Source organism: Sturnira hondurensis, unplaced genomic scaffold (genome assembly GCF_014824575.4).
Source record: "Sturnira hondurensis isolate 20B ecotype Veracruz unplaced genomic scaffold, ASM1482457v3 Scaffold0020903, whole genome shotgun sequence".
NCBI classification, from domain to species: Eukaryota; Metazoa; Chordata; class Mammalia; order Chiroptera; family Phyllostomidae; genus Sturnira; species Sturnira hondurensis.
Genome location: NW_028093534.1, coordinates 1,377,527 through 1,392,669, shown reverse-complemented (window position 1 = coordinate 1,392,669; position 15,143 = coordinate 1,377,527). Strand labels below are relative to the sequence as shown.

Here is a 15,143-nt window from a genome sequence, read left to right as displayed (position 1 = left end):
AAGAAATAGAGAATGAGCACATTTATCAGTGGGAATGACCTTAGTGGAATGCCTTGGGACTTTTGGAAAACTTGTGTCTTTTCTGGGTGTCTGAGGTGAAAATACACAGTTCCTTGGCTTTTCCTGACCAAAGAGATAGTGCAGTGGCCCTGCCTGTTCAGTTATTTCATGACTCTGCTAACTCCAGCTCCCATGCACTGTGTCTTACAGACCAGAGGAATCAACCTCTCCTGCATCCGGACGTGTGTGGTGGTGGCCGAGGAGCGGCCCCGAATCGCTCTCCAGCAGTCATTTTCCAAACTCTTTAAAGACATCGGTCTGTCTCCTCGGGCTGTCAGCACCACTTTTGGATCAAGAGTCAATGTAGCAATATGTTTACAGGTGACTATTGTGAACTCGTGCTTGGGAACAAATGGAGGGGGAATGTGTGGTGCCCTGGAGCAGAGGCCTTGGAGACACACTGCCCGGCATGAGCCCTAGTTCCACTCACTCGCTATGGGACTGTGGGCTTTTTATCTGGACTTCCCCTGATTTTGCTCATCTCTAAGATGAAGATAATAGTATCGTCTTACACACAGTGGTTCTGTAGAGTCACTGACTCACTACGTGTTACACACTTGGATCTTTCTCTGGCATTTGGTCATCCTTGTAAATGTTTCCTCTTAGTAATATTTTATGGTCCATAACAATGACCAGTGGAGATTTCTTTGTTCTTTTTGAATTTTATTTACATCCCACCTTCTGCTTTCCTATGTCCTCACATTTTATTGCTTCTTTGCAAAGGAAGCACAAATAAACCCATATTCTTTTCTCCAGCCAAATGGCAACTCTGCCATGTTGTTCCTGGTGGGTAAATAACAGAGAAGAACTGAGTCTGAGATTTTATGGAGCTGGGAGACTGATAAGGAAAGTATAGGCACAGACAGGAGTGAGAGTTAAAGAAGGTGTCATGTGTGGGTGGGTCCTTTCAGGTCTTCGGTGACTACAGTCAAGTGACTTTTAAATAGCATCATGATGCTTCAACCTTGGACCCTAATTGTGAGCCCCTTGTCAGCTTGGGCCAGTGTTAATTTTGAAAACCCCATGGATGCTGACCTTTCATGTCCTTGCTTTGCATCTAGGGAGGAGGATCCTCCTCAGCCAGGTAACTTGTAGTGCTTCACCGGCCTCTGTAAGAAGGCTCCTGGCCCACCCTCCCAAGGGAGGAAAAGAAAGAAACGTGAGAATAAAGCCAGGCCAGGAGTCTCTTTTAGGTGTTGACTGCACCCTGCCTCGTCTGGTTGAAGACAGGGTGAGCTTTCGCAGTAGAGTTTGGACTTTTCGTGTACATGGCTAACTTACCTATTTCTTGATTTGAAAATATGAAGTATGGAAATAGTCATTTAAATTTTAAATAAACAGTGTATTGATTTATTTTTCTTTAGGGAACCTCAGGGCCTGATCCAACTACTGTGTATGTAGATCTGAAATCATTAAGACATGACAGGTACAGTAAATTTATTTTGCTCATTTCCTGTTAGAGTTCCGAAACATAAAAAGTTCTTAGCCTTGCCCTGGCTGTGAACTGAGAGATCTTTGGTTCGATTCCCAGTCAGGGCACGTGCCTGGGTTGCAGGCCAGGTCCCCGTTTGGGGGTGTGTGAGCAGCAACCAATTATCGATGTTTCTCTCCCTCTTTTTCTCCCTCCCTTACCCTCGCTCTAAAAATAAATATAAAGTCTTTTTAAAAAATGGATAGACTCCTCTGAAAGTTTAAAAATAAAAGACAGGACAGACAAGATAAATGAAGCGGAGTAGGGTTTTTGAAACAGCACTTTATCTAAACCCCAGGAGGAAAAACCTTCTTCCTCATCAGCTTACAAGGGAATTTTAGTTGTGTCCCCAGGTGACCACCTGGCCCCGGGGCTCTGTGATCCTTTCCCAGGCCCCGCTGGCCTCAGCTGTGTTCGCTCGTGTGCCCCTGGCACTGGCCTAGCCTTCACAAGTAGTGCATCTCCTGAATCAGTGGCCTCTGCCTCCCAAGGGCATTGGACAATATCTGGGGACAGTTCGGTTGTCACAACAAGCAGGTTGCTACTGACACCTAGTGGGCAGAGACTAGGGTGTTGCTAAGCATCCTCCAGTGCACAGAATAGCCCCTCACAAAAAAATTACAACAGAACATGACCTGACCCAAAATGTCAGTAATGCCAACTTTGAACAACTTAGTCTAGCATAAAAAGGAGAGACAAATTAAAGGTCTTGGGAAGGCAGTATTTAACTGTAGTCAACATGGTCCACTCATTTTTTTAAAAGGCGTATATATAGTAAATATTGTTTTTTTGCAGGGTTCGTCTTGTGGAACGGGGTGCCCCCCAGAGTTTGCTCCTCTCAGAGTCTGGAAAGGTAATTTGTTTTGACCATTGGGAAAATTGTCTATATGGAGAAGTTCATTTTAAAGAAACCTGAAGTCATATAATATATTAGTACCTAGGGCAAGACTTAATTGAAACTTGCAGATAATTCACCATTTCATCTGAACCAATGTTTTTAAATTCATATGAGTACAGAGATAAGAATACTCAATTTGACCTTTCTTAATTCCATATATTTTTTTAACATTAGTGACATGTTACTCTTATTTGGCAAACTAGCAAGATTTAATGTTCATTATATTCAAGGTGGAGAGATGAGCAGCACTTTAAAAGGGCCGGTTCTGTCTTTGTAAATGTTACAAGGAGAAAAATGGGATGGCCGATGGGGAGGGGTGTGGTTTAAGGTCAGGGAAGACATACACATGGTCATAGTTCAAAAAGAAATCATCAAAATGGGGAAGAGATTAAAAATATTTGAGAGGTGGGGAGCACTGGGGGCGAGGGCTGGGATGGGAGTAAAAGACAGAAAACTGTACTTGAATAATAATTAAATTTTAAAAATTGAGAGCAATTATCTATAGAGATAAGATTTCTTAGATTAGAATGGGGCTCTAAAATGTTCAAAGAGAGATTTAATTATTGTCCTCGTTTATGTGGGCTGCTACGGTGGAACCCCAGACACCCGGTGGCTTATTAACAACAGAAACATTTCTCACAGTTGTGGAGGCTGGGAAGTCCAAGATCAAGGCACCAGCAGATTAGGTTCTGGTGAGGGATTTCGGGTTCATAGATGTCCATCTTGTTGCTGTATCCTCACGTGGGGAAAGAAGTGAGGGAAATCTCTGGGCCTCTCTTACAAGGGCACTAATCACTTTCGGGAAGGCCCTGCCCTCCTGATTTAGTCATCTCTCAAAGTCCCGCCTCCTAACGCCACCCATCACACTGGGAATCAGGTCTCCCAGTCCTAACTGGGAGCATTCAGTCAATTCTAAGTTTTGAACAATTTATTGAGGGGGATGGAACATCAGCATAAGCTTTCAAATTTCTTATCCCTTTGAAGAGATTGTGGTGATGCCTCAGAATCCCTTATAGTAATTCTGAAAGGCAGAGGAGAAAACTGGGAAGGGGAAAGGGAACTAACTTACCCAGCGGTGGACACCCCCGGGGAGCTTAACCCCAGTTTCACTCTTCTGTTGAAACCCCTCCAGGCGGGCGGGTCTTACTGTGTCAGGTCTTCATCTGCCGCAGCCAGCAGCTAGGGCCTCTAGAGCTAAATCGCAGTGCCCGGCCCTGACTAGTGGGAGTGGTCTTTTGTCTTCCTCCCTGGAGGTTTCAGATGCGTGAGTCAACATAGTCATTGTAGGGTTCCTCAAGTAACTGCATCCTCTGGCACCCCAAGATCAAAAGGGAGGTTTAAGAGACAGAATACACGTGACCAGACAGGCCCTGAGCCATTCTCGGCCAGCACCTGTTTCTTCCTTTTCCCTCCTGAGGGAGATCCTGGGCACTAGGGTGTCTTTTCTCCTCTCCCCAGGAATGGCCACCTTCCCCTCTTGCTCTCCAGGTTCCCCTGACTCTGGCTCTCACTGTAGACTGGGGAGGCGTCTCTCAGGCGGTTCCTTCCTGCTGCGCTTTCTGCTTCAAGGGGTTGTAATGCCCTCACTCCAGTGAATAAGAAAGGGCAGTTACATGGTTCAATTAATCTACAGATGCTTAGCTATTGTCATTCTGGAGTGCAGTTTCTCATCCCTTTGAAGGAAGGCAGAGCAGTTGGTTGTCTGGTTTATTTTTGAGGATGAATCTTACCGTACCTCTGGTCTCTACTGAGCACGGTCCTGTGCGCCTCAGTTGGCTCCCGAGTTTGTGCTCTCCCTTGCCTTACCAGAGTGGGGAGAGTCGGGAGCTGTATTTCCGAGGGGTCAACTGAGTCTTCATGTTTTCCCTTTGATTCTTAGATTCTACCTGGCGTAAAGGTGGTTATTGTAAATCCTGAAACCAAAGGGCCTGTTGGAGACTCTCACCTTGGAGAGGTATGTATAATTTTCACCTTTACTGTGAAAAGTTAGCAGGGAGAAACTTCAGGGTTCATAATCCAGAAGTCAGAGCAAATGTAGGTTTAGCTTCTCGTCCACTGTGAATTTTCATCTTTTAAAAGAGTTTTAGTTTTTCTCTGTAAAGCACAAGACTGCAACGGACAGAAGGGGTAGATTGACACCAGGATGGAGAGGAGACTGGGGCACCCAGACTAGAACTAGTCCCAGATTTCTCCCCTGCCATCCCCTCAACTGAAAAGGAAATTGGACAAATCCTGCCTCTTCCCCCCACTTAAGGAACCGCAAATACTGAATTTCTAAAATTCATGCAAATTTTATATTTTATCCCAAAATGCACTTAATTTTTGTATTAATATATTTATATTAGTATTTATAACTATATTAGTATTTAAATGGTTTTAAAGTTTTAGTTTTTCTTCCCCAAAACCTTTGAGGGGCACTGATGTTTCATCCTGTAGCTCACTGGGAGGGGTGTCATAGGTCAGGAGCCTGGTGACCTGGGCCCCGCCACATGCCAGCTTCTCAATATTGGACGAGTTACTTACCCTCTCTGGGCCTTGGTTTCCTCACCCATAGGTAATCATTGTGCTTACCTATAGAATTGTGTGACAATGAAACGCATTAATACTTGTATCTGTAATGCACATATGAGGGGGGACACGCCCCAAAACTGGAATTTATTTGTGAAAAATTGTGTATTCTTACATGTTTAAACCTCAGTCTCCCGCAAAGTGCTCTCCATTTGATGTCACCTATCGAGACGTTTTTTCCACCGCCCAAAACAGTTTTGAACTCATCGATTTTAATGCCCCTTAGTGCTTCTGCTGTTTTCTTGTTTCACCTTTTCCACATTGGCAAAACACTTCCCTTTGAGGACTTTTTTCATCCAGGAAAACCAAAAATATGTCCCTTGGGGCAGGATCACGTACGTGAATAGGAAGGGTAGGGTATAAGGGTCATGCTGTTTTTGGTCAAAAACTACTAAATACTCAGCACAGTGTGGGCAGATGCACTCGTAAATCACCCATCGTGAAATGGGCAAATGCGTTTGAAAGCGTCTTCAATTAAAAAAAAAAACCACTGAAGCCAAATGCAGCCTCTCACAACAATACCAGCTGGTACACTGACACACGTGGGTTCCTAGGACACCAACGTAGCAAGGGAAGCCTGTACTACAAGGGGCCCGCCGTCCAGATGATAATTCCAGGGAGGGGGGTTTGTATCCCCTGTCATCGAATGGTGCCTGTTAATATAACACATTCTCAATAAATACTAGTGTTGTTGACATTGTTAGTTATTGCATTGTTCACATGGCAAATTCAAACACCCTGTAGCTTTTCCTTGAGGGCCTTATCCCTTAGTTTCAGAAGCACAGAAATGATCCCTGGGAGACTTTGCGGGACTCTGGGAGAGGCTGAGAGGGGGGCCCAGGCAGCCGTGTGGCAGGTGATTGAGAGCATGGCCTCTGCACACAGGCTTGGGTGTGAGTCTCTGAGTCTGCATTTTGGGCGAGTCGGTCTTTGTTCTTTCATGTGTAAGATGGGAATAACAATAGTGCAAACTCTATTGTCGTGTCGTGTACGTCAGGAATGAGTGAGATAAAGCGTGTAAATAAAGTACATACCACACTGGTCAGCAGCTGGAGAACACTTCAAATGTCAGCTGCCTTTATTGTTACAGTTGTGTTGTGGCTGTTGATGTAAAATGAGTTTAAAAAATTAAAATCATGTGTCCCAAGAGAATCAAATTAATACACAGCACGTGTTCCTGATGAAATATGACCTTTTCTTGTAGATTTGGGTCAATAGTCCCCATACGGCCAGTGGCTATTACACCATCTATGACAGTGAGACTCTTCAAGCTGATCATTTCAACACTCGCCTCAGCTTTGGGGATGCCGCTCAGACGCTATGGGCTCGGACAGGATACCTGGGTTTCGTCCGCCGGACCGAGCTCACAGCGGCTACTGGAGGTATGTCCCACACCAGCTCCTCCTCACTGTGCTGCTTGGCATTTTAGCCAGGGGTGCTGGCTGGCCTTCCTCAGCCTGCCTTTGGATTGTGGAGTGTGTGTATTTAATTATTCCCTCCTACAACTCTTGAGCCCATTTGTGAATTCATATTTATTTGAAGTCAGACTTTGCCCCACAAAAGTACCTAGGAGGTAAGCATCCAGAGCACTGCATTGGCAGCCCTGAAGTGTGGGCCAGCATGGCCTCAATCACAGAGGTGTACCTGAGGGGGTGACTCTAGCCCCAGAACAAGCCCCTGGGACAGATAGTTCATCTTTTAGTTCTTGCTACTCCTGCATACCATTTTGGGAGCAGGAGGAACACCCCAGTCCCCAACAGGGAGTCAGTGCAGAGGAGCCCCCTGCTGCAGTGCCCCTCTGTTCCTCAGCATCTCATGTCGGAGTGAAGACTGCTTCACAAGGCTCCAGTATGATCAGTCCCCCAGTCATCCTCTGCCCAGTTCATCATCAGGGCTTCACTGCTGTTTGCCTTCGGCCTGCCCTCCTGGTGGCATGAATAGTGGTTTTAAAACATCCAGTTCTAATTGTATCAGGCACTTCAAGAACTGATACAGATACCTCACTCACTGGACTTTATAGGCCTGAATTGAGCCACGACATTTCTCCTTAGCTTCTTGCATCTGTTCCATACCAACCAACATCCATACTTTCTCCTTATTTCATGGGGAGCCAGGAACATGAAAGTTTTTGAGAAGAGAGGCGAGAGCGTACCCCTGCCATTGTGCTGTGTGACCTTGAGCTATCACTGAACCCTTTGGCTGCCTACCTGGAAAACGAGAGTTACAATGTTTCCTGCCTTGCGGAAATGGCTGCGATTGAATTACATGATGCATTTAGGTGCCAGTAACAGCACCTAGCAAACAAAAAGCACTGCTGGTCATTAACTACTGTGTTTCTGTTTTCGTTTTGCTATAACAGTCTTATGGTCTAGCTTTTCTTGTTGAGGGGACTCTGCTGGACCTCCTCATCCTTCTCTCTCCAACAGCTCCTGGTATTTGTTTTTCTGAATTTTTCAGAACTCTGCCTTTCCCTGGGGATATTGCACTTGGTAGATGTAGCAAAATAGTCTCTCTTCTGAAAAATGCAGTATTTGTATAGGCACAAAGCACATAGCCCTGTACATACAATGTGTGCATAAAATCTTAGAAAAAAATTAAAATAAAATAAAACCTTAGAAGGAGATTTCTGCCACACCCTAGCCAGGCTGCAGCCACATTGCTAACCAGCACTAGTCTCTTCCACTTTTCCTAATCCTGCTCCTTACATCTGGATCCCTCCAAGGGGCCTAGACACAGTGACACATGTTCATTTTTTCTCTGTCTCAGATCCTCACTCTTCCCCTCTCTCCCAGACATCATTGGGCCAATTCCTGCTTACTCATAACAGCTCAGCCTGGCTTCGGCTTTTCTAGGCCTCCCTTTATCCTTTGAGCAGAGCCTGAGGGGTATTTCTTCCCCCCCTAATGCCTTGTGTACACTCCTGTCTCTGGGCTTACCGCATGATAATGGAACATCTGTTCGCGTGGGTTTCCCCCAGTAGCAGGAGCCGTCCAGAGCAGGAATTGTGTGTGGGCGTCTTTGTCCCCCAGCACTGCACACAATTCCTGGTACGTGGTGGTGGTAGTAGTGTCTGTAGCAGTAGTAGAAGTAGTAATAGCTAATTGTTTAGCACTTACAATGTGCCAGGCATCATCGTATAAATGGCATTACATAGACTATCTCAATCCTTCTAGTAGCCTTTTGTTTTTATCTTGTCTCACGGAAAGGGAAGTGGGACTCAGAGACGAGCGATTTGCCCAGAGTCACACGTGATGGAGCCAGGTGACATGGCGGGCAGTCTGAACCCCTTCACCCTCGATCCCCACATTGTACTGACCTCAGAATGTGTCTGATGAACCAAACGCCTCTCTTTCTTTGCGTAGAACGTCATGACGCATTATATGTGGTGGGAGCTCTGGATGAAACACTGGAGCTGAGAGGATTACGATACCATCCAATTGACATCGAGACCTCAGTGTCTCGGATCCACAGGAGCATTGCTGAATGGTAAATTCCCCCCGCAGAACAGGCTCCCCACCTCAGCTGTAGCATCTAGTAAAATTGATCTAAGTAGTCAGCTGTCTACACCAAATACTGCCTACAGGCGTAGAACTCCAGGGGGGCTGAGAGAATAAACAGACTGATTCCTTCTTGGTGGGCCATCTGCTGCTGCGGCAGACGAGGCCGTGGAGACCCTGAGACAGGCTGTAAGAAACCATTGCAGAGCAGGGCTGCATCCTCTGTAAGGATAGACTCTTTCCCTCGGAAGGGATCTAGCTGACAACTGCTTCTAGAAAGCCAGTGTGGAATGGTGGAAAGACCATGACTTTAAGGTCAAAAGACCCAGCTTAAGGGCCTAGCTCTCCCACTTACGTTGCTTCCCTCCTTGGTGAAAGACTCTCTGACACTTCCTGATTATGGGAGAGTCCAGTGAGAACATGCTTATAAATTGTTAAATGGTAAGCAGATGGAAAGGATCATTACTTTCATCTGATCTAATTTCCCTCTCAGTGCAGGAAATTCCCCTACATTATCCCTGATAAAGGATTGTCCAACCTCACATTGACTTAAAACTCATTATCTCTGAGTTTTTCATGTTGGCTTTTGTTCTGGACCCTTGACAGTACCGAATCTGTCCAATGGCCTTTCTACATATTTGTCAATGTGTTCTCACTCGTTTCTTGTTTCTCCCTTTGCTAAAAAGCCACAGTTTTTTTCGTGGTGGTTCATGCTTTCCAGGTGGTTCTTTGCCTAAAAATGTTCTCCCTTTGGTCAGAGTCTCTCCCCAGACCTGAGTAGTGCCCCCGGGGCATAAGAATGAGGCCAAGAAGCTGTGTGCCATGGTTGCCCTCGAGTTCTAGACATTCAGCTTTGAGTGCAGCCAAATATTGTATACATTTTGTAACTCCGTAAAAGACAGAGTTAATGGAAAGAATACTTGGCTATCCCAGAAGTTCCTAAAAGTCTCTAACTGTGGTTCTCAAGAAAGGTGGGAACAAGGGGTCAGAGACCACTGTCCTCTTTCTTGTAAAAGCCACGTGGGCACCCACGTCCTCTTTCTCCTCTCACTGAAGAGCCAGTCTCTGTGATTCCCTACATGCCTGGCTACCCTGAAACTTTCAAGTCCACAGGTCCTCAGCTAAAGTGACAGGCTAACAACTTTCAATCCTACTTCCAAACTCCCAAGAGATTTTGAATGGCTCAGCTAATCAGTTATAATCGTAGGGACAGGGTTATGTGTTACAGACGTGTCTACTAAGAGAGAAGACAGTTCTCGGAAATGGGGATAGGTCTTGGGTAGATAGGTACTGTCGTAGGTGACTGATACGTGTAATGAATGATGTGTTAACTGAATGTCTTTGAAATTTCAGTGCCGTGTTCACGTGGACCAACTTGCTTGTGGTGGTTGTGGAACTGTGTGGCTCTGAACAGGAAGCCCTAGATCTGGTTCCTCTAGTGACAAATGTGGTTCTGGAGGAGCATTACCTCATTGTTGGCGTGGTGGTTGTGGTGGACCCAGGTGTTATCCCCATCAACTCCAGAGGAGAGAAGCAAAGGATGCACCTTCGTGACAGTTTCCTAGCTGACCAGTTAGACCCCATCTATGTGGCTTATAACATGTAACCAGCCTTGTGGAGATTGCAGGGGGCCATCCCAAAAAACCACAAGGACCCAAGACCAGTGACTTAAGAGCAAGCTTTCAAATGATGTGAGATAAGCTGAGATGGCTACATTTTGTATCCTTCATCTCCTCCTGTGGGATTCTGTGATCACATGGCACACAGGAAAGGGGAATTCTATGGTGGCAAATGAAAAAAATGTTAACAGTCATGAGCTTTGACATAGCGTGAGCAGCACGTTACTAAAGCAATTACATGCATGTTGCATATTTTTCATCTGTTGTATATACTTGTACTTTTATCTAATGCCATTTTAGAATTTTGTAAGGGAGTTTAATGAATTCTCATGAAGGGGTAGCCTGAGTTACACAGTTCCCCGCTCTGTACTGTATTTTGCCTTTTGCTGTAGCTGGACCCTCTGTGGGTGTCAGTAACGCGGAACTGCGCATCTTACTTCCATTCGGCTCTTAAGCAAATTGGATAACCCACTGAATATGAAAATTACTTTATATATATATATAATTCCTGACTATAAAACATTTTGACCACTGTTTTAAACATGTAAATAAGAATACATATAATTCAGCTTAAAAAATGAAGAATTGGCTTGTATAGTTATAACAACCAAAGTAGAAACATTTCTACTTTGAAAGAATTTCAAATATTCTTTTAATGCAGTATAATTGAATGGGTAACTGAGAAGTGCAAATTGTTGGCAGGTTTTGCTGCACATTGTACTATTGGCTGGTGTATTTTATAAACTAAAGCTGCCTGTGGTTGTTTTAAAAGCTTGCATCCCTAGATTCAGCTTAAGCTTTTAAGAATTCAGCCTGTTTCTATAAGCTGAAAAATCTCAGTTTAAAAATTGAAATGTTACAAAAAAGCTCAGATTTATTAGCTCCCACCCTATTCTAAGGAACCGCAATAACACACTCTGGCCCCCAGTGTTGAAACTGTCTTTCAAAGTAAGAGTGACTACATAAGAATTTAGAATTTCCTCTTTTTCCAGGCCCAGTGTAAACTGTGTCTACAGTTTATGCATATAGCTTCTCTTTTTGTGAAGACTGAAGGGTGTCCTCTGTTCTTCCAGTTTGTGAAGGCCAGGGTTTGAGGACAAGAATGATAGGTTGGGAGGCAGCAAGATCAACACCACATGAAACCTTGAGGCCACATGACCGTACATCTCAAAATTGGCCAATTTGAGTTGCCGAAATAGATAGGCTTATGCTGAAATAGGGGAAGCCTGGTGTTTGCAAGAAACTCTGAAGTAACTGTGGTGCCCAGATCAAGCCAACTGAGCTTGGGACTGAGTCTGGCCTCTGGCTCGGTTTCCTCTCTTTGAATATAGATACTTCGTGTGTTTGAATATAGTTGGATTTCTTTATTTTTTTCTTACAGAAATATTTTTAAAAATTAAAAAAAATCAAAGTGAACAGAGATAACGTGTTAAATCAGAATGGTTCTCTTTGACCCACTCTGGTCTATTGTGTAAATATTTATTTAGACTATTTTAATAATACATATTATTTACCCCACTGTAACATCATGTAAACTAAATATGTTTTTAAACAATTTTTAAGACTTGTAATTACCCTGAAAATAAGGTTTATAATGCAAAGACCAGCCCCTCGCTGTGGTGGCGTTCTTGGGGGCTGCCCTTGCGGTCTGTGACTGGAAGCCGCTTTACTGGACCCCTTTCCGGAACCCGCCCTTCCTCCCAGTCCATTCTCCACCGAGGGCAGACCTCAAGGCATTTTCCAGTTCCAGATCTCTTCCCAGCATTTTGGGTGAAACTGATTTACACGTGACGGGAGAGGCTCTGGGACACAGGGAAAAGCAGCACTCACACCGCGGCAGGGAATCCCAGCGACTGGCAGTGGTTGGCTTTGCAAAGAAGACAGCCTGCTCATTTGGAAAGTAATTTCCTTAAAACTGGTTCACTAAGCAAAACAAGGGACCCTGAGGAGTAAACACTTCTATCTCCGTAATGCATAAATTCTAAGAAAAAAATACAGGCAGAGTCTGTTCGATGGGCTGCTTTGACCATTCCTTCCTAAGCAAGTCGGGTATCACGTGAGCTGCAGCTGTCATTGTAAATTTTCTAGTAACCACGTTTTTAAAAGTATAGAAGAAACTGGTTATATTATCTTAATATATTTTATTTAACCCAAAATTGCAAAAATATTGTCATTTCGATGTGGAATCAATATTAAAAAATTAATAAGATGTTTTACTTTTTTCCTCCTATTAAGGCTTTAGAATCTAATATGTATTAAGCACATCCCTTTTCAGACTAGCCATATTTCAAGTTTTTAGTAGCCACATATTGGTGGCTAATGGCTATGATATTGGACAGTGCAGATCAATAGTTATTCCTTCAAATAAGATAATCCATTAATCTCAAAGTGTGGCCAATTTCTAGATTCTTAGGTGCTGATTATCTAGTTTTATAAGGTCCTCGGGCTTCTGTTTATCTTTAGTTTTTGCTTTCTGCCTCGTGGCTGCTCTATGGATCTTTTGCATATCCCCCAAAGCCAAAATATGCTTGTGGAGGAAAGAAAGCAGAGAGGTGTCTTTGGGAGCTTCAGCACTAACGCTGGTAAAGGACCTGTGCAAGGGGAAGAGAGTGCAGCTACGGGCTTAGAGGTGTTTGCGCCTAGTCTGCTACTGACTTGAACAAGAAAACTTTCTCTTGATGACCCAATGCTCTTGCTCTTTCCATGTTACATACAAATTTTGTGGTAAAACTGACTCGTCAGGTAGGCCCAAAAGGTCATTATTGACGGAAGAGCCTTGCTAAAACTCTGGAACATGTTCTGTCTGGGTTTTTATGACTGTGAAAAAGAAAACTAAATTAATAGCAAGTCCCCCTTCCCTGTTTCAGTTAAGAGAAATCTAGTCATCTGAAAGGTTTTGGCCTTTCTGCCTCTCAGCAGAAGTAACTGAGAAGGGGGCTGCTTCAGGAGAAATCCTAGGCCCTAGGGGTTCTTAGAGCTGTACAAATGCCCTCTCTTGATTGGGGGAGACCCTGGGAAAGACCAGCATGCTAATGGGCTTGAGTGAATCCACAGTCTTTACTTCTTGCCTCATAAAGGGGCCCAGTTACCCCAGTATCAGTCTTTTCCTAATGAAGCTGTGCTGCCTCAGGCTGTTTAGGGACCATTACCTATCTGTAGGTCATGTAAGTGTGTCTCCTTAACTAGTTCCTGGAGAATGCTTGCTTAATTAGTGCTTTTGTTGAATCAGCAAAAATCCCCAGGCCTTAGATTTGTTTTTTTGTTTTGTTTTGTTTTTTAATTTTTTATTAAGGTCTCCGCTCCTGGCATGGTGCTCAATATCTTTGCCAAATAAATTACTTTCCTTGAATATAGGAATCCTTTAGGCTAAAGCAATGAGGAGTTACCACCTCACCCTCAAACTCCAACACGATCTATGCCTTAGTGTTGTTGTTGCTTTGATGTAAGAGTATTTGGAGCAAGAAGCTGCAGTACTCCAAATACACACTAGGCCTTTTCTTTGTCATTCATACGTGTCTGGTTTAGGTATATGTACATGGGCCATGCTGTTTGTCCAGAAAAAGAGAGTGTAAAGATACAAGAATAATTTTGTAGTCCTAAATGCCATTTTGTTTACTTTGTCAAGATATTTACCAGTGTCAAATTCAAACTATAATACTGTGTAATTATGTATAAAGTTTTTTATTTATTTGAAATTAGACTAGATATACATTTTTAAATTTAACTTCTGGCTGGACGGTGTTCTATTAACTCATATGAATGTGTTTCCTTTGTCTTGTGTTAATAAATATTGATGCCTGGGTGTGTCTGATGCTTCACACAGTGGCAGAACCGATACATTGTAATTTATAAATTTTAAACTAACTTCCAACGGTAATACCCAAAGACTGCGAGCGAGTACAGTCGAAGAGGATGCACACAGAGATCACAGTAAATCAGGGCTGTAGAAGGAGACCACATCAAGAAACAGTGGAGTCATCTTGAAAACTAAAGAAGCCTTTTGTCAGGAACACTTAATTATAGCTTAGTTTTTCTCCCACTTGTGTGACATTTGCTGGTTTTAAACTTCTTGTGAATTTTAATTTTTCTGTACTGTATAATTAAGCTAGATTTCAGCTTTCCTTAATATAATACTTCATTTGCTCTTTTATTTCCTGGTTTCAAGAAACTTGATGGGAGCCCATCAAATTGTGTGTGTTCTCAGACACTAAAAGTTGTCCTTGAATTATGGTCCAAGCTCCTTAGGCATCTGAGAACATTTTTTCATTTAGCACATCTTTATTGAGTGCCTTCGCATTAGGCACAAGGCTCTGTAATAAGAACTGAAGCTAGAGAGAAAACTATTAAGTCACTGCCCTCAAGGAAATACAGGAAAACAACACAGTGTAATTAAGGGTTACAAGTAGAGGTAGGGGCAGGTAGGATAGGCACCCAGGCCAACAATGAGGAAAAATAGTGAGGAATACATGCCGTGGAAGGTAATGTCTGAACTGAGTTTTGAAGCATGAGACAGCCAGATAAGATCAAAACAACAAGGGGTGAGGCAGATTTGCACGCCCTGGGGACTGCGGTTCATTACTAGGATATGGGGTTTGAAGGGAGAAAAGTAAGAGAGGCTTGAGCTAAGGGATAGATCACTAAGGGCCTTGTATATTATGCTAAGAATTGTGGGCTTTTATCCAGTAAGCCAAGGAGAGCTAATGAGGGACTTATCGCAAGGGAATAAAATGCTCAGATTTGCAATGTAGAAGATTATTCTGGTAGACATATAAAAAACGGATTGGTGTGAGTAGGGAAAGGAAGTGAAACCTGAGGCTGGGAGGCCTTTGTAGTAACTGCAGGAATAAAACAAGCATGTTTCCACCAAGGCAGTGAAGGATGGGGACAAGAGGTGATGTGTGCGAACTTGGAAGATTAAGATTTCAACTACTGGGTGAGTATTCAGGATAAGGAAAGAGGAATTCAAAATAACTTGTATGTTTACAACGGAGTTAGGTGAGTGTGGGGCCGTTTTCGAAGACGGAACAAAA

The 15,143-nt window shown here is 43.6% G+C and overlaps 1 protein-coding gene across 3 annotated transcripts in view; it reads left to right on the top strand.

Moving 5' to 3' along the window:
- DIP2B (DIP2 acetate--CoA ligase B (putative)) overlaps positions 1 to 13,931 on the top strand; it is a 224,352-nt gene extending 210,421 nt beyond the window's left edge. For all 3 annotated transcript variants that reach the window (XM_037030985.1, XM_037030984.1, XM_037030983.1), the window contains 7 exons: positions 211 to 381; positions 1,425 to 1,486; positions 2,327 to 2,384; positions 4,309 to 4,383; positions 6,202 to 6,379; positions 8,360 to 8,483; positions 9,848 to 13,931. In XM_037030985.1, the coding sequence (XP_036886880.1) occupies positions 211 to 381; positions 1,425 to 1,486; positions 2,327 to 2,384; positions 4,309 to 4,383; positions 6,202 to 6,379; positions 8,360 to 8,483; positions 9,848 to 10,100 (921 nt within the window). In that variant the 3' untranslated portion in view covers positions 10,101 to 13,931. The remainder of the gene's footprint in view (positions 1 to 210; positions 382 to 1,424; positions 1,487 to 2,326; positions 2,385 to 4,308; positions 4,384 to 6,201; positions 6,380 to 8,359; positions 8,484 to 9,847) is intronic.
- The last annotated feature ends 1,212 nt before the right edge of the window (positions 13,932 to 15,143 follow it).